Source organism: Amblyomma mixtum, chromosome 2 (assembly GCF_055824585.1).
Source record: "Amblyomma mixtum isolate Tamu chromosome 2, ASM5582458v1, whole genome shotgun sequence".
Classification (NCBI taxonomy): domain Eukaryota; kingdom Metazoa; phylum Arthropoda; class Arachnida; order Ixodida; family Ixodidae; genus Amblyomma; species Amblyomma mixtum.
The window spans coordinates 285,442,749-285,469,354 of record NC_143013.1 but is presented as its reverse complement, the minus strand read 5'-3'; the positions used below and the strand labels follow the sequence as shown (position 1 = coordinate 285,469,354).

The window sequence follows — 26,606 nt, the reverse complement described above, 5'->3', positions numbered from 1 at the left end:
AACAACGTATGCATACGTGGCGACTGGGTGCGGTGCGTATCTTTTCCTTTGCGTTTGCTCGGTTTGCTGTGCCGAAAAAGAATTCGTTTCATCATGAGCTGCCTACAACTAGCCCACCCACCTAGCAGTACTAGTGCATACCTTTTTTTCACCCGGTTCTACTGAGTTTCTTTTTTTTTTTTCTTGGCTGGGGGGAGTCGATGACAGAAAGTGTTCAGCGAATCGAGCTAGCAAATCTTACGCTGGACACTATTTTCTGCAGCAGCGCGAGCAGTGTATCGCCGAACTCTCAGCTTTAGCCACGCTGCACCGAATTCGCGAGACGACTACGCGTACATGTGTGGGTGTTGCTGGGTGTGAGAGAGGAAGGGAGGAATGGAGGAAGGAAGAGAGGAAACAGGAAGAATGAGAGCTCTCTGATGCCGCGCCGTATACGTTGGAGGGATGTGAAATTACGGCAACCTGGAACAAAATGGAGAAGGCTGGCTGGGAAAGATGGTTTGGGTTTCCTGTTTTGCGGTCGATGTATACGCAACACCATCCCGCGGAAGTCTCACAGCGCGAGTGGTAGCTGCTCCCACGCAACTATAAGTCAGCGAGGACTTGTCCAAACGAGTCGGGGTAGTCTTTCTTCTATTAAGAATCAATCAATCAATCAATCAATCAAACAATCAATCAATCAATCAATCAATCAATTAATCAATCGATCGATCAATCGATCAATCGATCAATCAATCAATCAAACAAAGAGAAACATATTGTATTCATTATATCTGGGCACGCAGATGGTGCTTCATTTCCACACTGCACTTGTTCCATTAGTAACTCGCAGATTGACAGAAGCAATGTCCTGATTGATCAGCCTATGAAAAGTCTACTCAGCAACGCTATCTGCAGTCAAGAACGGTTTCTTATTGAACGGCATACTCGACGTTTCATTGCTGCTCATCCCGATTTTCTACAGCACGCGAGCGGGTTCGTTTCCGCGAACGTCTGCTTAGTTAATTGATCTCCTGATTAGCTAACGCTATCTCTATCTTCTTGCGCAGTACACCGTTTAAATGAGACAAAACGGAGTGCGAAGGAAGTGTTCGCGCAGCACTACATGGTGGATAAATCTTGTTTCAGACGCTTAATTTGTAACCGTAGGTGCGTAGTGGAAGCGCTGTCACTATTACGCTGTTATCATGAAAAACGCTGAGAACACATTGGCGATGCTTTTATTCACTTGATGCGTGATACTGCAGGACGCTTTACGTCCAAGGAGGGGTGAGGTGCTAAGAAGTTAATTAAGGGGAAGTGAGGAAGAATAAAGACAGGTATAAAGGTGGGAAGCGCTTATGTTACCGCTTTCTCTGGACTTCGCTAAGGCAGGAAACTTACTTAAGGAGATCGCAAAGAAAGCTATCAAAGGTTGGGGATTTGGCTGCGTCATCCCGCGTTTTGTGCTCCTCTGAGAGATAAACTGTTTAAAGAGGTGATTTAAATTGTTCCGTATTCTTTTGGCGAATAACGACGTCTATCTTGTGCCAGTATGCGTATTCTTTGGCGAATTGTAAAAAGTCCTTGTAAAAGTCCTTGTGCGTACCCTATCGTCTTCATTTTTTTTTATTGTTGAGTACTGCGCTAAAAAATTGCGAGGACACTTTGGCAACTAAAGTGTTGAGAGGCGGAAGCCAAGGACACTATGCCGTGACGGATTCCGGTGGATGTGACGTCACACCGTTCTCGTGGCTATATCGATACCCAAATTATACATCATTCGGGGATCTTAAGTGTTAACTACGCTTAATTACACATCTTCCCATCTAATTTGACATTAACCCGACGTTTTTCCGGCCATTCTGTGACGATTTTCACTATGCCGTGACGATTTCTGGTGAATGTGACGTCACAGCGTTCTCGTGGCTATATCGACGTCCGCGCTATTTCGACGCAATTTAGACAGTTTTGCCCATAACTAATGAACTAATTAATGCACAGACATCGAACTTGGCATCTAGGTTCATTTTTTTTCTCCTCTATCTGTAGCAGCCATTGGTTTTCTTCTATCTTTTTTTAGTTTCCGAGTTAAACGCGTGTGATACACTTTGTTAACGGACGAAAGTGTGAGCCATTAAAGGCTTTCGCCTCAACAATTGAGCGCAAAGCCCATCTTGGCGATATGAAACAAGAGAAATAGTGCGGGGGTTGCCGTACAGAAAAGTTGTGGTCACGAAGTAATTCTAAAGCATTACAAAAGAAGTAGTTTATTGCAAGAACGACGTTTGTTAAGGGAAATAATGACGCTTTTTGCGTACGCTCAGCGTATTTGTTCCCCGCGTATAAAAGGATTAACGCCGCCGCGTTTCCTCAAACAAAGTATCTTCTTTCCTGAGAGCGAACGAAGCAATTTCTTCCCATCCAATCAAAACAAACACGCTCTTAGTTCTTGACTGTCGGTGTGTTATGTCGACACGAAAATTAATCTGTAAACAAAGCTAAATAAGCCGCGCGTAATAAGGCCCTCAAGACCAGCACAGTACTGTCAAAACAGAAGATAAAAATAAAAACAAAAAAGTGCTGACGAGGCTTTTGTCACAAGCTGAGGTGAAGAAGATGTAAGCAGCACACAGGACGATAAAGACGGGGAAGAGAAGGCATATGAGTTTATCGCTGCTGCTTCACATGTGCAGGTAAGAGTATTGTGAAAGAAATTCAAAAGCTAATTGATCTTCTTTTCTGTCACTTCGAAGTCCGACATGCATTATGGAGGTGATGCCACCAGTGGAAACGTACGTAAAAAGGGAATTCAAAAGCCTTCCTGCCCTCTCTTCCCGTGCGATGAAAAGGCTGCCTGAGCTGTTCTGGCCGTAAGCGATGCCCGGCAATCGAGGTGTTCATGCGCTAACTAAACAGTTAAGTAACAAAATAGTAGTTACCGGATTTCTCTGCACTTCCACGCCGCTACCGCTTTTGTTTGACGGTTCTAGCTAGTTAGTGGGTTAGTTTGTTTCAGAGCCCATGCACGGCTTTGTAATTTCACCCTGTACACTAGATCCGGGCCGTCAAAGAGCTTAAACAAATTGTCTCGTCAGCTCAGAGATTAGACAAACTTAATTAAGTTCGAAAAAGTTGCCCGGCGGAAACGCGTTATATTTCAGCATGAAAGCCTGAGCTGTTACCAAAGCAGGTAGGGTCGTTAGTAAGACTCAAAAAACTTTTGCAGCACTAACTTTGTTATAAACCTTAATTTAGAACAGTATAAAAGCGGACGGCGCGCGTGTTTACACCTTTCTGTTCGCCGATTTTTAATTCCCCCGGTTGGAGCATGTACGCAGCTTAAACAGATTACTCTGGCTGGATTTACCGTATTTTGCAGCCGTTTCACTCTCGCCGATTCACACGTTCGCGCCAAGCAGCATAAAAATATCAGGTAACTATTTAAGATTCAGGACGAACAACATGGTTACTAAATTAATGCACAGTGTCGCTTTATCGCTTCTGAACTGATGTGGAAGCTTTCTTTTCTTCTTTTTTTATTTAATCTGCTCGTTTAAGCGTCGACAACTCGAGCACGAACTTTTTTAGTGAGTGCCTTTCTCAAAATTCCAACCTTTCCGAGTATGATTGCGACATGTTACAGTTTCTCTTCGCCAATTCAAAGTAATCAGGGGGAGTATAGATTGTCCATTATTGTCTTTTTCATCTCTCTAGTGGTGACAATGTTGGCAGAGCGAGATCAAGTCGCCTTACGTACACCTCTACTTCCCGCTATTAAATTGCCTTTATTGTCCTCTTGTTCGATCCGGTGTTCCCTGCAACTGATGCCCCAGTAGCGCCTTGTCCTACTAACCAAAAGTTTGCTTTATTTTTTCCTCCTCAGCCACTCTACTTTTCTCCGCACCCTTTCCCTGCTCTCTCGAGAGGGGTGCTACACCGCTAAGCTGTAAAGCACCGCGTGAGAGCCGAACGGCGCAGCCAAGCGTTACTACAGGCGCCTGCCCGCTGGCGATCGAGAGAGCGCGGCAAAAAGAATGAAATTACAAAGCGAATAAGAGTGCGTGACAAGGAGAGAGATGGAAGAGGGAAACTTTATCAAACAGTTTTGGCTTCGAGGGTGGACTTGTTACTACAGAAGTCCAGCGCTTGCTGCGATGTTCCCGCGAGGCGCGGAGCTGCAAAAGCTGGTGGCCGGGCAAGGAGAGTTAGGACACTCAGCTCCCACGAGGGTTTTGTGGGCCGGTGGATGGTCGGGTGCTAGAAAGCGGTCCTTCAGTACTGCGTCGGCTTTATGTCTTGTGCAGGTGGGGGAACAGAATCACAAGGGATACAATATCGTTACAGATTGTTTAACTCACTTGCAAGCGCAGCAAAGACGCAAACATAATTAAAGTGCAAAAATTATCGAAGAAGCTATGCTACGGCTTGGTTAAAAGATTCGGCGTTAGCCGTCGTTGGTCGCAAATCTGACGAGGATGTGGCGACTGCTTAGCGCTGACGCTTCCCAGACAGTCTCACTACTGCATTGCCTCCCTAGCTCGAACCTCGTCCGAGATGGCAGTACAAGGTCCGCCCCCTTCGGTGAAGAAGCCGTGGTCCGCGGCACCAATTCAAACGTTCCAGCTGGTGGAAGGGGTGGTGTATGTGCATGTGTGTGTGTTTTGGGGGGGGGTGGGGGAGGGGGATGGTGGCGCTTGTGGAAACTGGCCGTGGGTGGGAGGACAGCGCACCCAGCGCCCCTATAGCGGGTCGCAGCAGAGAGAAGCAACATCCGGGCACCCTCAGGAGCATCCTACTGTGGGTGCACCTTCGGGCACCTGCCAGATTCTACGGACCACGGTTACACAATGGCCCAAGAAGCGCTCCGTATAACGGGTTTCTCCTTATAATAACCGAAATACCTGCATTCTGCAGTACGGATGTCTCCACTGGGGACACGGCGGGGTTATTAAATTGCGCACTTTTATGCTGCAAGAAGCCTAAGAAAAAGACAGCACACAAATGATTCCCACAGAGTCACTACAAAGAAGCTGAAGAAGCCAAAGGCAAGAAAAGGAGAGAGAGAAAAAGTCAGATAAACAAAGGATGGAAGAAAGAAAGCCACGAAGAAAGAGTGTAAAGTAGAACGACTGAAGAAGAAGCGAGCAAGTAGAGAGCACTTAGAAGAGAGACCGGCCAGCCGCCAATGGACAGTGCTGTCGCAGCGAGACAGCGCACGCAAGCGAGCGCGTCAAGGAAGAAGAGGGCCGCGAAGATGTTTCCGCTGAGTCAGGCTTAGAAAGCGAGAAGGGGGCGCCCTCCCCCGTCTCGGCCGGCCGGTGGCGCGTGTCTGAAATTGTCGCCGGGCGCGAAAGTAACGACTTTCCCTCGCCGGCGCACCGGTCCCGATCGGGGGCCTCCTCGTTCATTAGGGCGAACACCGTGTTTCCCAAGTGCGGTAGCGTCAAGCAGCCGGCGAAGAACGGCTCCCACTTTCACCAGGGTCCAGTACTGCATGTTCAAGCATGCGCGACGGCCGTCTACCCCTTAATCTGCCCTATCAGCGACGCCTAGCAGTGAGGGACATTTTCGGAGACCGCATGACGCTGGTGAGTTACAAACTCGCCGTACGTAATGACCATACTTGAACTTCCAAATAAGCTACTCGTCGCATTAGCTGAACGGGGGGGGGGGGGGGGGGGGGGGGGGGGGGGGTGCTTCGAACGCTTGTATGAATGCACAGTGGCTATCGGCGTGTGAGGGAGGTACAGTGTTGTTTGCACAAAGACAGGCCGTATTACAAGGCGGTTATTTGAGTTGAAGCAAAGCATTAAAGCGATCTTCTTGAGCTTATATAGCTTCGTGAAAACGCTGCATTTGATACGCACACGGAGCTTTCACAGCATTTCATGTAGCTTATGTGGCGGAGCATTTAGTTTGGTTTAGTTTGGTTTATTGGGGTTTAACGTCCCAAAGCAACTGAGGCTATGAGGGACGCCGTAGTGAAGGGCTCCGGAAATTCCGACCACCTGTGGTTCTTTGACGTGCACTGACATCGCACAGTACACGGGCCTCTAGAATTTAGCCTTCATCGAAATCCGGCTGCCGTGGCCGGGATCGAACCCGCGTCTTTCGGGTAAGCAGCCGAGCGCCATAACCGCTGAGCCAAAGCGGCGGGGTAGGAGCATTTAGTACCTTGTATTCCGATAAGGGCCGAGGCTGGGACGATAGCGCAAGCCTTGTCAGGTATGAGCTCTGGCGTAATCAGCAAATGCATTTCGTGCAGATTACCTTCGTGATCTATTCTTTAGCTTCTTTACATCGACGCGCCCTGCTCTTGATGAGAGCCGGCGGCAAGCGATATTATTTGTCAGCTACAACCATGACTTCAAAGGTGGCGGTTAGCGTTGGTAGAGGGGTGAAACAATAAACCGACAAAGAGATAGTAGAAATAAAGTTAAGATTTTTTTCCGCAAGGGAAAGGCGAAGGTATGCATAAATGCGTCTATCTCATAGTGGAGGATGCGACGCGAAATAAACACTGTGCCATTTGTAAGTATTGATACATAGTTGACCACATAGTGGTTTGGAAAAGAAAGCGGAGGAATCGGTATCCTCGACACGCTCCTGTATGCATGCGCACTAATCCATATACAGTTAGGGTGAGCCTGACTCCAGCAGTTCACCATCTGCGTCGTAACTACACACTGGGAGGCGTAAACAGTATCGGTGACAACAGACTGACAACAGCGGTGGGCTACTGCATAGCGCAAATGCAAATGGATGTTGTTGCTTTGAGAGCAATTATGACGAACCGAAACCTTCTTCCGCTTCATTCCACCTTTTTTTTCTCCACTTTCGATCTCAGCCCTGACGTCTGTCAGCTGTCAAAGCTGATGGCATACAGTATCATACAAGGAATTGAGAAGAGCACAGAAACAACTACGAAAATTCCCCATGGCAAAGTTCTATTTCGGCTAGCTGGTTCATTATAATCACAGACGTAAAGCGGTGTGAAAGAAGAGGATAAGCAAAGGAACACACAGACGTTTCATTTCTAATGCATTTCTCTAATTTGTTCTCTTCTTTCGGGTCATGTTGCTTCACTGACAATTGTTCTTGTTCTTCTCGCGTTCGGACCTTAAAACAGCTCGGACTTCAGAGATATCAAGATCTAAACAACCTCTCGCCATCTTGCCATCCTTTGTCTTATCATCAAAAGATTGCGAAATGTCATTGCATGTCGCTGCCCACCACTAAGGCCATCCGGTGTATTGAAATGAGTGCCCGTTCAAGCACCCACACTGTCAGTAATGTAGAAGGTGGACACATCAAAAATCCTGCTTCTGCCTCCCACCCAAGTGAGCTGAAAAGGCTGTCCCGGGAGCCTAATACTAGCTCGTCTTTGAAACTAATTAGGAGCCCATCGCATTACTTAATAGAGACGCTCTTTAGAAAGCTTTATCACATGCAGCCAACGCCCTAATTAAATATTTCTTTGTTCGTATTCCTATGTTCACAAAGATGTTCGCCCAGCTTTAGAACCTAGTACTCATTATAATTTCAGCGCCATTCATTTAAAAACTCCCTCCGGCTGACCTTATTCTGCCACAATGCGTTCACTAACGACGAACACGTGAAACACAAAATAGACTACTTTGCAACGCGCTCGCTGAAAGCATATATGCCACGAATACGAGAAGACACAACCGGCGGGTTACGAGTTAGAGAGATGAGACTACTTTGTGCAGTTCATTCGCTCTCCCCTCCCCCTCTCTCCCCTCCCCATTTTTTATGTCTCATCGAGCTGCATAAAACGGCGTAGGGCATGTTTCGGTGCAGGCAGTTCCTAACTGACCGTGTTCCACTCACCCTGCAGCTCCAAACAGATACAAAAATACATACATAAAAAGAGAACAACTTCTGGATATAGCACAGCTTTCTAAGCTTCACGCGTCGTGGTGCTGGCGTGCCGCAGTGCACAGCCGCGAAAGATAGCTAAGATTTAGCCAGAGCATTTTCATCGCATTCAGCATGTTCGGCACATTAGTGGCATAGGCGAAAGAAAAAGCAGCGGAAAATGCCATATTATGATGACAGTAATTAATTAGTTTTATATCAGCCAAAGGCACACCTGGGCGGCATAGTGGATGGTGCCAGAACAAATTAGAGTGCCTGGAATTCTTTGATGCGCCCGGAAAACTTAGTACTCGCGCGCCCCCTAGTGTCTCCGAGTGCAACACCAAAGTGCCATAGCCAGTGATCCACAAAGGCAAGTAAAAAAACTGAGACCGAGACAAGTGCACGCCGCGTCGTGGGACACTGTATACGTTGTGGGATACCGATGAGGGGTGTTAAGTGCACCTCTCCAACATGACGCGGGTTCGGTCCAGCGCAAGCTGAAGACACAACCAACGTTCACCGCGCGGTCGCTCAATGAGGCACTATTCAATTCCCACAAGGTGTTGCTGCCATCCGCACTGGCCACCAGCCGTAACCCCCCTCCCTTCCTTCCATATGCGAACACAGGCCAGGTCCCCACTAAACACTACAGCGCAGCAACCCAGAACGAGAGCGTCAGCTGTTGGGTAGATTTTCACGATATTGAGGCCGAGACAGAGTGGGAGGAAGCTCGACGCGTTTCTCGTTTCGTTCTCCATGCTTGCGGTATTGTGCTCTCAGTAGGCTCTGTTCTGGAAGGAATAGCTGATCCCAGAGGGCGTCTTGTCGGTCCGAAACTTCCAAAGTTGCGACAAGCAATCCTACTTAAAATTTTATTTCATTTTTGGATTTTTGGAGTTAAATTCCATGCTTCATCTCGAAAAGATTCAGCAGCGTTGCGGCAGGCAGTTGTAGTTCGCACAAGCGAATCGGGAGCCTTGTTCATCGCTGTGCAGCATTGAAACACCAGAACGAAATGTAAAAAAAAAAAGAATTTTATTTTGTGATCTGCGAGTACTAAGACAAAAGAGAGAGGAACAGATAAAGGTCATACCGCACGACAAAGCGTTCCGTTCTTTGAAAGACCCGCGCCTGCTCCTCCGTCTCAACAGCGAGCGCGCTCAGAGCCAGCGTAATAGCATGTGCCCTCCATCCCAAGAGGAGGACCGCATTCAGCCGCGGAGCTCCGAAACGCGGGGCTCGGCAGCCCTCATTAGGTTTGCCGCTCTTTAAGGAACGGGAGAAGGACGCGGCGACGAAGGCAGCCGCTCTTTTGTCAGAGAAGCGCGACCAGTTCGTTCGGCGTTTGACAAAGCGGGAAGAAGAAGACATGCCGTCTTCCAGCGGCGAACACGCAGAGAAGAACTAAGAAGACAACAATATAAATAGCGTCCCAAGTTGTGAGCGTGTAAGCAAAATAGAACGGGGGAGGAGCCGGAGCAAAGAGAAAGAGGAGCTCCCCCCTTTTTTTGTGATCCTGGGCCTCAGCTCCTCTTTGGCCGAGTCCGCGTTCCGAATTCCAAGAGGCCGTCCCAATCAGCCCGCCCGATCAAAAGGCTCGCTTGTCCGGTCTTCGCGTGACAAGTTATTGTTGCCTCGCTGACCCCATTTGTCCGCTCTGAGTTCGTTTGGCTGGGAAGATGGAGAGGAAGCGAGGAAAAAAGGCCCGCTGATGAAGGAGGAGGAGAAGGATAAAACAAGAGAGGAAGCAATATTAACCACGCGGAGCCTGCGGTTTCACTTTGAGGATGTCAGCGCGTACAGCGTCACGCCCGCTCTCCGCGCTGTAAGCGTAGGAACACTTTTACGGTGCTGAACTCACTGGCATTGCAACATCTAATAAAATACAGGGTTCGTGAAAAGTTCACGAGTCATTTGGTCTGCTTTTGAACCGTGTAGTGAGGTATTTACGACCCCCCCCCCCCCCCCCCCTTCGCCCCGAACCTAAAAATCTCTGCAGGGCGCAGCGGAAGTACCATTTTTACCTCTGAGAATCTTGGTAGCCTCATAGGTGTCATAAAATGCCGAAATATAAACCTCGTTATAACGAAATTGAAGGGGCCCGGTGATGACTTCGTTATAGCCGTAGTTTCGTAATAGCCCGTGTTGACCAAGCTTCCAAGGGGAATGGTCATTCCTTCGTTACATCCATTATTTCGTTATAACGAGGTGTACTGGTGAAAAGGAGATCCTGTGGTCTGGAAACTTTTGACGCACCCTTTACATCTATTCAGGCCAGCTGGTGACCTTAGATCCGGACTACAAGATAGCATTAACCGTAGTGACCGTGAATATGCTCGACAAGTGCATTCCGACCTTTTATAATTATAAAAACTTGTAATTCACTTTGCAAGGATATTCACGGCGGCTAGAAAAAAAAAGTACAGAACAAGTATACCTTACCAGTAGTAACCTATGGGACCGAAGTTAGCAGGCTAAAAAAATACTTCGACATTAAATACTGGGCAACGCAGCGATCTGTGGACAGCATAATTATAGCTGCAATGTTAAGAGACCGAAAATTAGTAACGTCGATAAGAGAACAAACTCGAATCAATCATGTCCTAGTTGAAATCAGGAGGAAGAAATGGACTTCGGCGGTGCATCTAATACGAAAAAGCGATAACCGCTGGGTTATTAAGGTAACTGAGTGAATTCCAAAAGAAGAGAAACTTAGTCCGGAGAGTCAGGTGAGGAGATGATATTAGAGTAGGTTTGCTGAGATACGGTGAGCGCGGCTGGAGGGGAAATATGAGATCATTTGGAGAGGTCTTTAGCTACAGTCGACGTACTCTAACGTAACTTGATAGTGATGATGAGTTTGTTTTTACTGTGCCTTGGTTTCATTGCTGCGGTTCAAGCCGAGAGCGGACACTCCACGTGGTATTGTACGCGCCGCTATGACGTGTGATTTGTTCTGCGCACCAAGCGCCGGTATCGTATCGCAGCTAGTGGGGGACATCTTGTACGCGCTGTTGTGCGTTGTCAGGAAATACACTTTAAGTGTTTCTGCAGAGTCTGTACCTTCTATTTCTCGATGGCCTCCTTTGCCCGTCGCTAACAGGCGGCATAGCATCATTTTGAGTAATGGCTTCCTATGACAATGCATCATGCCACACTTTGTATGAAATGCCACGCCCCCCATTGCCGCAGGGCCGTGTAAATGACGTTCCTGGTTGGTTGGTTTATGGGGTTTAACGTCCCAAAGCGACTCAGGCTATGAGAGACGCCGTAGTGGAGGGCTCCGGAAATTTCGACCACCTGGGGTTCTTTAACGTGCACTGACATCGCACAGTACACGGGCCTCTAGAATTTCTCTTCCAAAGAAATTCAACCGCCGCGGCCGGGATCGAACCCGCGTCTTTCGGGGCAGCAGCCGAGCACCATAACCACTGAGCCACCGCGGCGGCAAATGACGTTCCTGGATTCTGTCAGGTAACTAGGAGCAGTTTTTGATCTAGTAAAGCTCCCACACGTTAGAAAAATAAATTGATTTAGACTGAATTCATCTGCACTCGCACCCGTACTGCATCCCCGAACAGCAAGCTGCCCTAGAAACCGGAAATTGGGACGCCCATGTTGGAGGCCTGCGTCATTCGGGGCTTACGCTATATGAAACTGTCACTAATGTTTTTTTTTTTTTTTGGTCTTTTCATTCGCATTTCGCGAATACTTGCAAACCTGAACTCTGCGTATTCGAACGACCAAGCGAGTGTTCTTTGCGCATCGGCAAAAGCGGTGCTTACGAACCCAGCCTTAAACATCGCACGCTTAGCCAGGCTCCGTGTATACGCCCGGGTAATTTTTTGTTGTTATTTCTATGCGCTGATAAACACTGCAGCATGTTTCGCAAACGGCCCGAACCTCATCATCCGCGCCAACTGGTGACAGGTGCCACCAACGACTACTGCCGTCTCACCGACACTGAAGCAAAGGTCTCACATTCAGTTGGCCATTAAGCGTGCACTCGAAATAGAAAACAAACAAACAAACAAAACAAAGTTCGCGCTGCTGGAGCTTGAGGCACAGGATACGCGATTTCGTGTGCTTAGCAACGGCGTTGTGCATGCAGACTTTCGAATCTTGCGCGCAACCCATAACCGTCAAGACGCGTACGACGGCAACGGGCATTGGTTAGAACAATATTGTGAAGAATTGTTCCAGAGTTTTCGAGCGAAGCAGGGCAGCCAGGTCTGCTATCATAATGTTTAGTAGCTAGCACATTTACCTGTATACGGTGAAAAAAAAATTAACTGCCAATACTTCCGCTCCCACTAACAATGAAGTTGTCTTTTCAGTTAACTGTAAATACGGGTTTGTTTATATGAAAAAAAAAAAAGAGTGAATGAAATATTTGTTCGGAAAGCACAGATGGAGATCACTTCACTGATGGAGCTCAGAATACATCTCAGAGAACACACCGGCCACCCAATTCAGTAAGCGTATATATATATATATCAGAGCAGAAAAAGAAAGGCCCTTTCAGATAGAAAGAAAAGGCAGACGTAGTGCAGACTGTTTAATCTGGCGTGCTTTCGTCGGAAATAGAGGCTGAATATATCATCTTCCTGCTTCAATCATTCAGGCTCTCGTTACTGCTCAGAAGCTTGTGAGGTCGCTAGTGTGCTGATATTTTGATCCTAAGTCTACCTCAATTTCGCGAGAATACTAAAATAAGGGTGAGCTATTCTCAGCACTGCTCGAATGAAATAAAGGTCAAAGTTTTGCTTTACGTATTTTATGAAAACACTGACTAAAACGGGACGACTTCGTACGTGTGCCTACGTATATCTTCAAAAGATGTATATAGTTTGGAGATGATATTGCTGATGTGCGGGGTATTTCTTTTCCGTTCGCGGCCTACTGCTTTAGATATTGTCCGTATTCTTGCTCGAACAATCTGGGGCTAAAACCCCCTTTCACCACATACTACTCCAGCGACTCCACTGACTAGCTGTTTCACCGTTTCGTAAATATTTTAATCCACTGTGCTGACGTCTTTTCGCACGTTTTGTGAATTTTTCTTTACGCTGGCAGTATTGCCCTATACAGAACCCATGTCGAACTATACGCAAAGAAATAAGCAATCAAACGGACAAAAAAATCAATTATTTGTGTCATTCGGCATTGCGAATACGCAGCGATGATCCTGAAGTAAGAAAGCGTCGGGAGTAGGTAAAAAAATAAATAAAAATGAAAATAACAACTGAAGGGGTTCGCTTTCTCCTCTGTAAATAACTGTAAATGTAAGCCCTGTAAATGACTAAGCTCCGTAAACCTCTATATTCAGCTCAGCGCCAAACTCCGAGACGCGTGATTCGCACTTCGCAGGCGCATTACTACCGCGCGTTAAAATTAATTATGACACGCTACTTATACTACAGCCCTAAAGAACATCTTTGAATACTCACAGCATCTAAATGTATACGCGCCGAACTTACGCGAGCGAGAAAAAAAAAACAGAAAAAAAAAGAGCAGAGAGAAACCAGCCAAATCCGCATCGTGCGCGAACCCAGGGCTGTTCGATTTGCGCTTTTCCTCGGGCATTATACATAGTGTGGTACACCCGGTCGCGTGGAGGTCAGCGCGTGTCCGTGACAAACGCTCGAGGACTCCGTCCACGGCCACCGCGGCGGCAGCGTTTCTCGAAAGGCCCACAGTGCCCGTCAATGGCGCGACGGCCCTCGGCGCAGCGGCGGTCCAGGCGGCACGAATCTCACGCACACACACACCCATCTTCTTCGCCTCCCGCGAGGCCCGCTGCCCAACAGGCGTGGAGAGAAAGAAGCCCACTGTCCGCGGTGCAAATCGAACGATCCCGCATACCGCGTTTTCTCTCGTGTAACCAGCCCTACCGGCAATCCGCGTTCAGAGTCAAATGTGTACATTCCCAGGGCATTCAGCACTGTTTGCAGCGTACACTCTAAACAAAAACAAGTAAGAAGAGGATTAAGCTGTCCTCTGGTAGACTGCTCATAGAAGGCATTACTCTACACTCTAAGCACAAATATGCCTATATGGGACTAAAGAGAGAGTAAGTTGTGCGCTAGAGTAAGTTGTAGAGTAAAGAAAGTTGTGCGCTAAGAGAGTAAGGGAGTGCGCTAGAGCACAACTTACTCCCTTCCTTTGTTTATAGTGTAGAACATAGCTTACTCCCTTCTGAGTCATTTCTGTTTAGAGTGCACAAGAGAACAGCTTACTCCCTTTTACTCCCATATAGGTGTATTCTTCTTTAGAGCGCAGAAATATAGCCATATTGGAGGGACAGATGATTTGTACTATCGGGAGGAAAAGTGAATCGACCAGTATAGCGACTTTAAAGTTTTATTGCGGTACAGCTTAATACTGCAGTCAGAAAACGATGAGCGCGACATGCGCGATCGATACCGTGCTTAGCTAGCATCTAGAGACAGAGTACATCGTTGATGCAATGCAAGGTTAGAAGAAATTAAATTTATGACCGGCTTCCACGATCAATTTACATTTCCTGCCAGTACTAGTACCTAACCCGCGCGTCAGCATGTGCCAGCACAACTTCGGTTGCCCTTACGGACAAAGAAAAGTTCTATCTGCGTTGTCAAGAAATCGAAAGGTTAGAGCGATCAGCTTACTGTCCGTTGCCTTAAAAGTATTTACTAAGGTAATCGCTAATATAGTTAGGACAACTTCTGACTTCAATCAACCAAATGACCAGGCAGGCTTTCTTAAAGGCTACTCAAAAATAGGCCACATTCACACTATCAATCAGATGATGCAGAAATGCATAGAATATCAAGGCTGAAATTCGAGCGAGTTGGTAATGATTCATCGTTAAACAGCGCGGGAAGACGGGACACACGAAAAAAGCGCTTGTGTTGCTTGTCGTTGCTTTGTGCGTCCCGTCTTTCTGCGCTGTTTAGTAATGAATTCACAGAATATAACCAACCTCTGTATATATATCCTCATAGATTATAAGAAAGCATATGGCTCAGTGGAAACCTCAGCAGTCATGCAGGCATTACGTAATCAGGGTGTAGAAGACAGAAGAGTCTTAGGTAAAAATACTGGAAAATATCTATAACGGCTGCATAGCCACCAGAGTCCTCCATAAAGTCAGCAATAAAATGCCAATAAGCAAGGGTGTCAGGCACGGAGACAAAATCTTGTCAATGCTGTTCACTGCAAGTTTACAGGCATTCAGATGCCTGAATTGGGAGCAGTTGGGCATTAGAGTTAATGAAGAAAACCTTAGTAATCTGCAATTTGATGATGACACTGTCACTCAGGGGATGAATTACAAAGGGTGATCAATGTCATCGACAGGCAGAGAAGAACGGTGGATCTAAAAATTCACATGCACAAAACCAAAGTAATGTTCAACGGTCGCGGAAAAGAAGAGCGGTTTACGATTGGTGTGTTTAGAAATACGTCTACTCAAGGCAGGTAGTGACCGCTGATCCAGATCATGAGAGAGAAATAACAAGAATGAGAATGGGATGGATTGCATTTGGCAGGTTCTCTTAGATCATGAATGGCAGTTTACCAACAACCCTCGAGAGAAAAACATACAACAGCTGCATCTTACCGGTACTCACCTATGGGGCAGAAACGTGGAGGCTAACGAAAATGGTTCATCTTGAATTTCAGACAACGCAGCGAGCTACGGAAAGAAAAAATGATAGGTGTAACGTTAAGGGAGAGGAAGAGGGCATAGTGGCCGTCAGGGAACAAACACGGGTTAATGACATCCTGGTCGAAATCGGTAAGACGAAATGAGCTTGGGAAAGACGCGTAATGCGAAGGCAAGATAGCCGCTGGTCCTCTAGGGTAACGAAATGAATACCAAAAGAACTCAAGCGTAGCAGGTGTAATGAATACAGCGCGACGAACTAGAACAAAAGTAAAACTTGACTAGTCGCCGTTCTCGACTAAACGTTCCAATATGGCCCAAAGACTTGCAAGAAAACCAGCTAGCTCGGACCCACGCCACTAAATATCGCCAGTCTGGCAGCCGTATATAAACTCGTAATTTTCACACGTAGCCTCTCTTCGTGTACAACCCCTTCACAGAGCGAATGTTGCATCATGCTTATACAACTTTTCTATTTCTATTTCTGTGAGCAAAACTTTTAACTCGCAACAAAAAAAAAAGAAACAACGAGAAGATGTTTCCTGAGCATCCGATGTTCGCCAAGAATCAAAAACAGATTTCTCTGTTAAGAAATGAATGTTCACTAATTTCAAAATTCTTTTTGTCCGCAATTTTTCAAAGCTACACTCCAGGACGACGCAGTAGACGTAATGTCGCACTTGAGACGAGCCAAACAATATACGAGGACACCAAATTCACATATTCGTCGTCGGAAACAAAGACCTTAGGATCAAGAGACATGACGGCGGACACGTGCCAATAACTGTCATCGGTTTCGCTAGAAGCTGTCGAGCTGAGCAGGGTTGCTTTCGTGTTTGCTTTACTTTGCTCCTTGATTTGAAGCGCGGTCAACATGACCCTGACACAATGATTGCGGGGTCTAAACGAGCACTTTTCAACTACTCTCCAGTTTCGCTTGCAAAATGCCGCCATAAGACAAACCTCTATTCCAACTATACGTAACTGCAAGCCGGTCACAAAGCCTTGAGCGTTTGCTGATGCATGTGCCTTTCGTTTCTTTAAGTTCACCACTGTGTTTTTCATTCTCGCTTTGTAGCTGGGAGCTGGAGGGAGCTGGCAGACACCGCTGACTAATTAGGCTTTATAAATAATCATAGGGCGGCAGCGTGCAGGCGGAAATACACGAAAGGACGTAGAAAGTCTTACAAGCTCTTAAGGCATGCAGTGGGTACATTTACGTTCCCATGACACGCCGCGGTTCTTGCATATAACGCGCCAAATTAACGAGTATCATCTCAAAGAACAAAAAACGAATTCTCCGAGGCTGCACAGCAGTAGGTCCGAGAGGTAAATATAAGGCTTAATAACGTTATGCAGAAAGTCTTTTCTCCGGAGTTACAGAAGGTTGCAGCGAAAGAATCACAAGTTTTTGAAATGAACAACCCGCGTGCTTGGACATCGACTGAAAGTGAAGATGAAACCGCGATATACGAGATAAACGCACCGATTCCGTATTGCGACAGATCTCATGTTTTCAGCATTACACACAACATGCGGGAGTGCAAACGCAAATTCAGACAGTTGATAGAGTGATCCTTCCAGGCATACAAATGCACACGTATGCCTGAAAGGATCATTATTCGAGAGGGAATCGAGTTATCTGACCTCCCACACGCCTTCCAGATAACTTCTGTTGTCTTGAGAAGTGTTTTAATGTTTGTATACATACGCCTTTCGTTCTTCACTAAAAACCAGTTGATAGTCAACGCTTGTTTGTGTCACTCTTTCGTCTCGTGTCCCGTTCTTGTTGCGTTGTGAGCAAATTCATGAATACTTACCAACTCGCCCAAACTTCCACCTTGCTGTGCGAAATGCGCAGGTACCAAACCTCTTTCAGTATGCCGGATGTGTATTGTGCCATGCGCTAATTAATAAAGGTGCAGATTATGTGTGTTAACACGGCTGTTCGCGTCGTACTGTGTGCGATACAAGAGAAGGATCTCAACGAGGAGGTCTAAGAAAGAAACATAATTCGGCTAACGACGCAAAAAGAAAAAACGTGGGTTAAAGTTTGAATGAATGATTTTATAACGCCCATCTTCGGGCGTCGGACCGTGTACAACACAGGTTAGAGCGATACCCAGACAAAAGTGAGAGATAGGGATAGATATTAATGATGCTCAAAAATGTTCGCTTACAAATGGGAGGACTTGGCAGCCATAATTCGAGGTTAGTGTGAGTTATATATATAGATAAGTAACAGGTACACGCAGATAATCAATTCAATTTAACTGCCGAATCGAAGCAATTCTATCTGCGCGCCGTGGGGAAATCTTATTCCCATTTTGTATAATGATGTCGTGCCAATCAACCGCTCAATTTCAAGAAGCATGAAAATAAGAAACAAAAGGAATTCAATTCGTGTCAGCGTAGGAGGAGTTGATGGAACGGTGTAAAAAAACGCACAACTTTAAACTTATAATATAAGAGCATTAAAAGTAATCCAAGAAAATCGGCATGAACAGAATACACCGACACAATATGGTATTGAAATATATTTAATGCGCCAAATTCTATGTTCATGTCAAATTCTATGTTCATGGGTGGACTATGATCACTTAATTCTTCCAGGAGGGTTAAACTAAGAGCACTAAACTTAAATTAATAAACTTAATAAGCTTTAACTGCCGCAAAAAATAGGCCACTAGCTCGGCCCGTTGCGTGAGTGAGTCGTCAAGAAGAGCTAAACATCGATGTCAGCGAACAGTTCAATTAGGACATACAAAGCACTTCGTTAAATAATGCTTTTATATCGAGCTGCGCTTCTAAAAAGCTCCAAACCCGGATAATTCTGACATCCCTATTAGGATGCCTACAGGTTATGACTGCGGAAAACGCGGTACATGACCAGAGCACAGCGAGCCTCGCGGACGCCTCCGCTCGGCTGGCTGCCCGGCGGACCTAACGAGGCATCGAGGCAGCCTCGGCAAAGCGTGCGTCGCGCGTGAGAGCCCCGTGAAGGAAACGGACGAACGGAGGGGGAGGGGGGGGGAGAGTGAGAGTTATGAGGAGGAGGAGGAGGAAGAAGAGTTTTTCGTCACACTCGAGGCACATGTCTACTCCCCGGATCAAAATATGCACGCAGCTGACGCGTGAACACATGGCATGAGTTGTTCAGCGCCGAGGTAGAGCTAGAACTGGCTGCTGCGTGTCTGCTAGCCGCACTGCCATTGGAGATGGTCAGGGTAGAAAAGAAGGGACAGTAAATGAAGGAACACTAGAAGAAAAGAAGACAAGAGAAATTAAGAAAGAAAGAGAAAAAAGGAAGGAAGGAAGAAAGGAAGAAAGAAAGAAAGAAAGGAAGAAAGAAAAAAAAGAAAGGAAGAAAGAAAGGAAGGAAGGAAGGAAGGAAGGAAGGAAGGAAGGAAGGAAGGAAGGAAGGAAACAAAGACAAAAATAAGAATGAAAAGAAGGAAGAACGAAATAGAGAAAGAAGCAAGAAAAGAAGGAAGGAAGGAGAGAAATAAAGAACGAAATAAAAAGGAAGGAAGGAAAGAAAAAGAACGAAAAGACAAATGAAGGAAGAAAGAACAAAATAGAGAAAGAAGCAAGGAAAGAAAGAACGAAGAAAGAAAGAAAGAAAGAAAGAAAGAAAGAAGGAAAGAAAGAAAGAAAGAAAGAAATAAAGAAAGAAAGAAAGAAAGAAAGAAAGAAAGAAAGAAAGAAAGAAAGAAAGAAAGAAAGAAAGAAAGAAAGAAAGAAAGAAAGAAAGAAAGAAAGAAAGAAAGAAAGAAAGAAAGAAAGAAAGGTTTGGTTTATGGGGTTTAACGTCCCAAAGTGACTAAGGCTATGAGAGACGCCGTAGTGGAGGGCTCCGGAAATTTCGACCACCTGGTGTTCTTTAACGTGCACTGACATCGCACAGTACACGGGCCTCTAGAATTTCTCCTCCAAAGAAATTCAATCGCCGCGGCCGGGATCGAACACGCGTCTTTTGGGTCAGCAGCCGAGCACCATAACCGCTGAGCCACCGCGGCGGCAAAGAAAGAAAGAAAGAAAGAAAGAAAGAAACCGCAATATTCAAGCAGCTCTCACCCAGGCCATTTAGTGCGAGGCACCTGCCCCACGCAAGTAGAGTTTCTTGTTAAAAAAAAAAAAAAAGACTTTTTTTTGCAGCACGCAGTGTGAAAACGCCTTCGCCTCAGGCATCCAAAAGTTCTCCTTTAGTAGCAAAAGTAGTTAGCGCAAAGAAAGTAGTAGGTTAAGAGTACAGTCAACAGTTTGGCAATCAAGAGACGTGCGCGACTTTCACTAACCGGACATTTTTTTTTCTCAAACACGGACAAGGAAGGCATAGCAAAAATTTGCCGCCTATATCAACGCGCGCAGTTCTGAAAGTTGAACAACGAAACTCGAAACCCAGCGAGAGGCGGCTGTAAGGTGAAAAAAAAAAAAAAAATCTGAGCGAGGAAAAGAAAGTGGGAAGACGAAGTGAAAGAAGTTTTCTTCGAGAGACAGCCCTATATACGCACTGCACCTCGTTGCATCACGGCCCGCGGTGTCCGACGAACGGGGCGACAGCTGTTTCGGACGGCCTCCCGCCTTCACCGTGGGGCGTTAAAAACCGCTGACTTCGCGCGCCGCTGACGCCAGGCTGGCAGGCATCTCTCCAGGACCCAGCGAAGCGAGAGTAACGCGTCGGCAACCGGTCATTTATTGTTGTTGTTGTTTTTGTTGCTGCTGCCCAGTTTAGTCTTGTGCCTTCCTTGTAACCATGAACGCCGGCCGGAAAGTGCGCGAGCATTTGCGGTCGGAAGAGGCCATTTAACAATGCTGTCGCGTCATCTCAGCTGAAGGAAGGAAGAAGGCAAAGTGCTCATTTTTTCTGCCTCTATCTTAAGGGCTCTTTCGGAGACTATAGTTGAGCGTGTCAGCTGGAAGACAATGTATAAAACCTGACAAAACACGCCACAAGTCGTTTCCCATCAGCGGCGATTTTCCTGGGCAAACGTGATACACAGTGCGCTGTCATAGACAGGTCGCAGAAATGCCAGCGCCAACGGGCCGAGTACGTACAGTCTTGCTCAAAAGTCTTAAGGCCACAGCGTTCAGCTGCAGAGAAATGAATGTTTCTAGTATGTCCCGTGTAACGGATAATTCAAAACACAAGTCTAACAGAAAGCTTTTCTACCTCAAAAAGAAACCTTCTGCAAGCATTTCAAGGTCATTCGGTCTTTAATAGTGCCGTAATGGCTCTATTAGGAGCCTGAAGCGAAAAGCCTTAGGCCTTAAGACTTTTGACCTAGACTGTACCTTTGCTGCAAGGCCAACGTTGTCTGCAGTACCATGTTAAACCTGCTTTTCGTACTTGTTGAAGCTCTCTTAGCTGGGAAGGTACGCTCCGATGAGTTACGAAATACATTGTATCCGGAAATACGTATAATCGGGAAGAACGAATAAACGGGGTGCGGCAGCTGAGTTGTCTGATAAAGGAAATCCTTGGTGCATATGACACCGTGAGAGTGTTTATTTAGTAATTAGACTACGCTGATACTGTGCAGCACCGTTACTGGACACAAATTATCGTCAAGCAGTAACGATTTTAAAGAGGTCGCGTTGTTACGTTCCAAAGATGTGCTATAGCTATATTACTGCGTGGTACTGTGTTGAGAGAACTATAGCGATTCGCTTATGAACACGACTGCAGCGAGCCCTTAAAAACATTTCTTTAGACAATCTGTAGACTATAGACTGCCTGCCGCTCAATTGACCATGACACCTAAACGCTCTATGGGAGTCATCTGATTGTCCCTCCACCTGTAACAGTGAAGGCCTGTCTTTCACTTTCGTTTGATCTCTCCAAGGAATAATCCTGATTGCTGTTGAAAGGGTACTTCAAGGAATAATGATGAAGCAATTTTTTGTTTTGGTGTCCGCATATTCATGCTATCAGGAGAGCTAATCCCTAGTTTTGTGTTGTAATATATTACTGGTTAAATGTGGAGCGCGAATTAAATGTTTGGGATCCCTTAACACGACATGTAAAAAAAAATAATTGCGTGTTAAGTTAAGGTCCTGCGTCGTCTTCTTTGTTATAAGAGATGGCTAAGTAGCCCCTGGAGCAATGTATGAGCAGCAAGAACCCTTGGCGTGCGGCAGATCCGAGTGGTAATCTTTGAAAATATTCGACGCTACCATCATTAATATCATTAATACAGCGGCGCGCCGCGGCTTCATTAAATGAGTTCTATAATCGACTCCACCCGTTCCATTGTGCTGGTTAATGCACATCCGGTCCCCAGGGTATGCGGGGGCTTCGAAGCGCGACTACTTCGGAACTAACCAAGCGTGAAAATCTCCGAATTGCTTGTGTTTTTAATTTTATATTTCTTCTTTACCACTAGTTCCCTCTTGTTCAAGTTCACCAGTCAGAGGGGACGCAGTATAGAACAAGAAGAATAGCATATGCTCAGTGTCACGTAAAGTTAGGGTCGTGGCGCCCCCCCCCCCCCTTCGGGCATCTCATTAACTCTCGTAAATTGCTGTCCCGAATGTAAAAGGGCAATTATTTGTTTCGCGCCGATTTCAGAATGCTCGCGCAAAAAGCCCTTAGAGAGAGGCGTCGTACAATTCGCGGATTGCAACTCGCTTCGTGCGCGTGTGCTCATTTCTCGTTCTCTTGTTCTTTCCTCCAGGTCCGCTGGGAGGCGCCACTACAGCGTCCGGACGCCCCGCGCCTCGGGCTAACGGTGAGCAAACACTGCAGACAGACCGGCGCGCCACCTGGGAGTTCTTTATTAGACACGGAAGAGAATTAGTTCCGGTCCGAGAAACTGCAGTTCAGACTCCTTCCGAGTACGCCAGGCACCGGGCGTAATAATGATAACCGCGATAATAGTTTTGTTCATTTCTTGTTCTGTCGTATCTATACGCTGCCATATTTGGGCGGCGCAGTTAATGGTTGAATCTCTGCGGTCTCTCTTGCAGGCATTGTTTTGAGAGGTAGAAACATCAATACTAATAACGCATAAGGTTGACGTATCACAGCCGCGGCGGGCCACTGGGGACGCCGTAACAAATGGAGCCTATTATTCCCCAATGTCTTGGTTATCTGAAACGCACATCACAAAGCTGCCGCACACAGGCGGATGAAAGGAAATAAATATACAGAAAATAACGGCATAGCGCGATGTGAATCCACCGCGTCTCACGGGGGAAAAGAATGTATATGGAATGAAAACAGTGAACGAAAAAAAAGCGAACTCTTCAAAACATTCATGTGCAGGCATTCGACTTTTATCGCGGTCAATCGAGCTAGTTCTGTGCAGCACATGAAAAGCTTTCATTGGTTCTTGTGAGTTCTTTGAAAACGCGTTATTCAGTACTTCTTCCTTCTTCAATGCTGGCTTCAATTTATTGCTCAGCAGTACACTGTGTGTACAAGAAAACAACAGCTTCACAGCTACGTTTTTTTCTGGAAAATCTGAATCGCAGAAATAGTTCCGAGAGTTTCGTGTAAAAAAGCTTGTCCACAACTGTTTTACGTAAATAAATGAAAACAGAGCTTACAGATCAGGGCCAGCCGTGCCCTCCATGCTTTATGACATCAAAAGGATGCAAAAACGGATACGGTTATCAATCGGAACACCTTACTGTTCTGACACATTGCAGACTCACATTTAAATGACTGCAACTATTTTGTACGCAACTTCTGGAGCTGGGAGCCGCTCAATTCGAAGTGTGCTATGTCTCCGGGTAGTTACCGCAATGTTTCGAGAAGGCCTCTCAATAGAACAATGCCGAACAATATAGCAAGACAAGGGAAGGGTTATTAATAAGTTTTCATAGCGAAATGCTAACTATGCGACGAAGATGACGGAGAATGTAGGGCCTCCTCGTCAAAACAGTGGTTTCATGACTCCACTACAGTCGGATACAACAAAAGAAAAAAGCAGCAAATGACCATCAAAGGAGGTCGTTTAGCCAATGGCGTCTGCCGATTGCTATGACGTCATGGATAACATCTTGCACCCAGCTAGTGTGACACCACAGGGAGCTGTGCAGGTGCAAGAGATTAATCCGTTTAAGCTCGACTTCAGGACAATCGGTCGACGTCGTTGACTGCAGGGCTTCCTTTAATTAAGGGGTATTTGCCTATTCGTGCTTGAGTTGTGTGCGGCTATAGCCTTATTGACATTCAGCAAGTTACCACTCTCAAACTTATTCCCGTCGTTGTTCTTGTTTTAGAATTATCTAGATAGGATTGGGTATAACCTCTATCTTGCTGACAATAACGTATTACCTGTTCTCTCTCCTTTTCTCGATTTGACTAATAACGAAAAGGTCGAGGTTCTACAGAAACCGGTCGTTCACACCGGCCAGCCTCGTTGGATGAAAAGCCTCACGTGGTACACCCTGTGTCAAAAGGTGCGGCATTGATCCCTTGTTTAGAGCTTTCAATAATCAACAATGTCAGTATTACTATAAGGTTGATCCAGCACTCAGTATTCAATACTGTGCAACAAAGAATTTACGGAAGAGCGAAGGAATGCTACAAAGAACAAATAAATAAACGCCACGGCCTTTGAGTCAATAGTAAAGAAGTGTTTGTTGTTTATCATAATTCTCTGGAACATTAAGTCGAGGATAAAAAATATTCACGTTACTCCAAGAGTCGTGCCAAACATTCATCTGAAAAGGTAGCGTGGTGGTCAGTGTAGGGCCCCACTGGCTTCATAAAATTAATTTTAAGGCGCTTCGCCTTCTTTGTTTTCTTTTCTTTTCAAGATCCAACGGCAAATATACCGGAGAAGGAACAAATCATCAACAAGCCGAACGAAGGTAAACGAAACAAAATTCTTTCTCTATTGCCTTCGCAGTAAGACGGAACGCACCCCTTTCTTCACTACCAGTCCAAAAAGCAGGCTGACAGAATCTTGTTCAGTATAAGGCAAAATGTTCTGTCGTTACAACAGGTTTTTCTGTAGTTCTGTCGCAACGACAAGGGTATAAAGAATTCTCTTGTTACAACAAAAATATCTGTTTTTACTACAAGCCATCGCCAAATATACTATAAAAAAGTCTGGCGTGATGACAGAAAATTTTCTGTTGTGTTTTTCGGCTCTATGTATTACTGCCTTCAGCACGAAGAGGTGCGAATGAAAAGAAGTCATTGATGTCATTGATTCTACCACAGAGCCCGTATCGATTGCAGCCTTTATTCAGCGCAGTAAATGCACAACAAAGAAATGTAGTTTAACTTTGGGATCGCTGATCTTTTTCCTAGTGAAGTGCACGAAGTAAAAGCAAAGTTGATTATATACTACATTTCCTCGCACTTGGCACCGGTGTACGACATCCGTAAGAGCAGGTTAGTTAATCTTTAAAGCTTGATAAACTATTCCCTGCACAACTAACGAACGTACCCCAAACCGAGACTCCTCGCGCGGTCAGTCCATCGTGGAAGCACAATAGCAACATTGCACCAGCGTGCCTCTTCTTCACTAAGTAGAGGCCTGCATTGCAAATGAGGCAAAGCAGTCCACGATGTTGCTACGCACGTGCAGTAACTTTCAAAGTACCAGCGAGTCACAACCATGCAGATTCGTGACTTGCGCCACGTTGAATACGAAATAAGCACCGCTCTTCTAAGCAAGCCCCATTTATTGCAAATGTACACGAGTCCACAAGCATGCCCGAGACAGAAAGGATGCAGGAGAACGGACAGATTTAGTGCGCTTTCAGGCTCTGCAAAATAAACAACTTTTTTTTTTCTAAGCGCTTTAAGAAATTCCCTTAATTTCAGGTTCCTTGCACGAGTCTCCAACAAGATACCAACTTCCGCAAACGGTCAGCTCACCAAGTGAGATACATTTTTTCTTCTCGTTTTTTTTTTATTCTGTGGGTCCTTAGAAAAAAAGATTTCATCTCATCAACATTAAACCATCATCACCAATACCAAGTTATGCAGATACCCATTACCAATCTGCAATACTCTGCAATACTTCCAGCAAGCCTTGAATCATACCTTCCTCACCCTCTGGTTCAGCGCAAGAACATCCCCAGAGCACAGCTGCTAACGGTGAACTAACACTTTGCGCGTATACTACAACGCTCATATGCGCCGAATGTATGTTGAGACATCATTGCATTTCAAGCTGCCTTCATCGTGTCCAATACAACCTACGTCACAGTCGGATATCAGTAGCACGGGAAACGTACGCCACGTTAGATTGATGTCTTCCATCTGATAGCCTATAATATCCAGAAGATCGGAAAAGAGATGCGCAACTCATATATAGATGCCGCTTATTTGCGAAACACTATAGTGGCTTTGAGATGGTGAATATGCCCGTCCTGTGGGGCACACGCTCTAAAAGGGCATTGACTTGTTTGTCTCATCTGAATAGGAACAGTAGGCATGGCTGTGTTTTCAGAACCTCCGGAACAAAACGATCCCAAGCCCCAGGTGGTGAACTTGAGTCATGAACCTGGAGCCAACCTGGCCGAGAAACCACAGGTCCTCTTTGGAACAGATAGAGGTACGGACAAGATACGTCCCGTTATCACGACTATCCGCACTCTGTTACGATTAACTGCTGTAGTCAGTCTTTAAACAATGTTTATGATTGCCTTTTGTCGACGAATTTCGCGAAAGCGCCATCTTCGGAACAACTCGCGGATTCGCCCGCACCTTTTTTCAGATCCCACGCACAACACGGACGCAAAGGCCCAAGTCGTCAATCCTGCTTACGGTCGATATGTTTCCTACTCTTTCTATGCCGTAAAATAGTGCCACACAGGTATCTTCTTTAGTCACCCAGGAAGCTCAGCTATAGTTGGAAACTAATGCACGAGATCCTTCAATGAGGAATTATCAATCAAGCCATAGAAGCTTCATTTGAAGCATCAAATTTAACACAATTTCGAACATCACTTTAAACGCCAGGATCACCGGAAGCTTATCTAATTCAGTACACTGTTCTTTTTGTTTCGAAGGAAGCCCTTAGAAAGGTCGCTAAAAAGACTTTTTGGTGTGCCACAAAATAAACTTCTAACAATGCACCTCCGAGGGTAGCGATAGTTGTAAGGCCGCCAAAGGATGGGAACAGTT

General features: G+C 45.9%; 1 protein-coding gene across 4 annotated transcripts in view; it reads left to right on the top strand.

Moving 5' to 3' along the window:
• The window catches only part of LOC149364342 (uncharacterized), a 211,640-nt gene that overhangs the window by 127,550 nt on the left and 57,484 nt on the right, over window positions 1–26,606 (top strand). For 2 of the 4 annotated variants that reach the window (XM_089574276.1, XM_089574277.1), the window contains exons 2-7: window positions 22,189–22,242; window positions 23,837–23,920; window positions 24,281–24,334; window positions 25,299–25,355; window positions 25,930–26,034; window positions 26,197–26,247. In XM_089574276.1, the coding sequence (XP_089430402.1) occupies window positions 22,189–22,242; window positions 23,837–23,920; window positions 24,281–24,334; window positions 25,299–25,355; window positions 25,930–26,034; window positions 26,197–26,247 (405 nt within the window). The remainder of the gene's footprint in view (window positions 1–22,188; window positions 22,243–23,836; window positions 23,921–24,280; window positions 24,335–25,298; window positions 25,356–25,929; window positions 26,035–26,196; window positions 26,248–26,606) is intronic. The other 2 variants (XM_089574279.1, XM_089574278.1) reach the window with 1 other exon arrangement.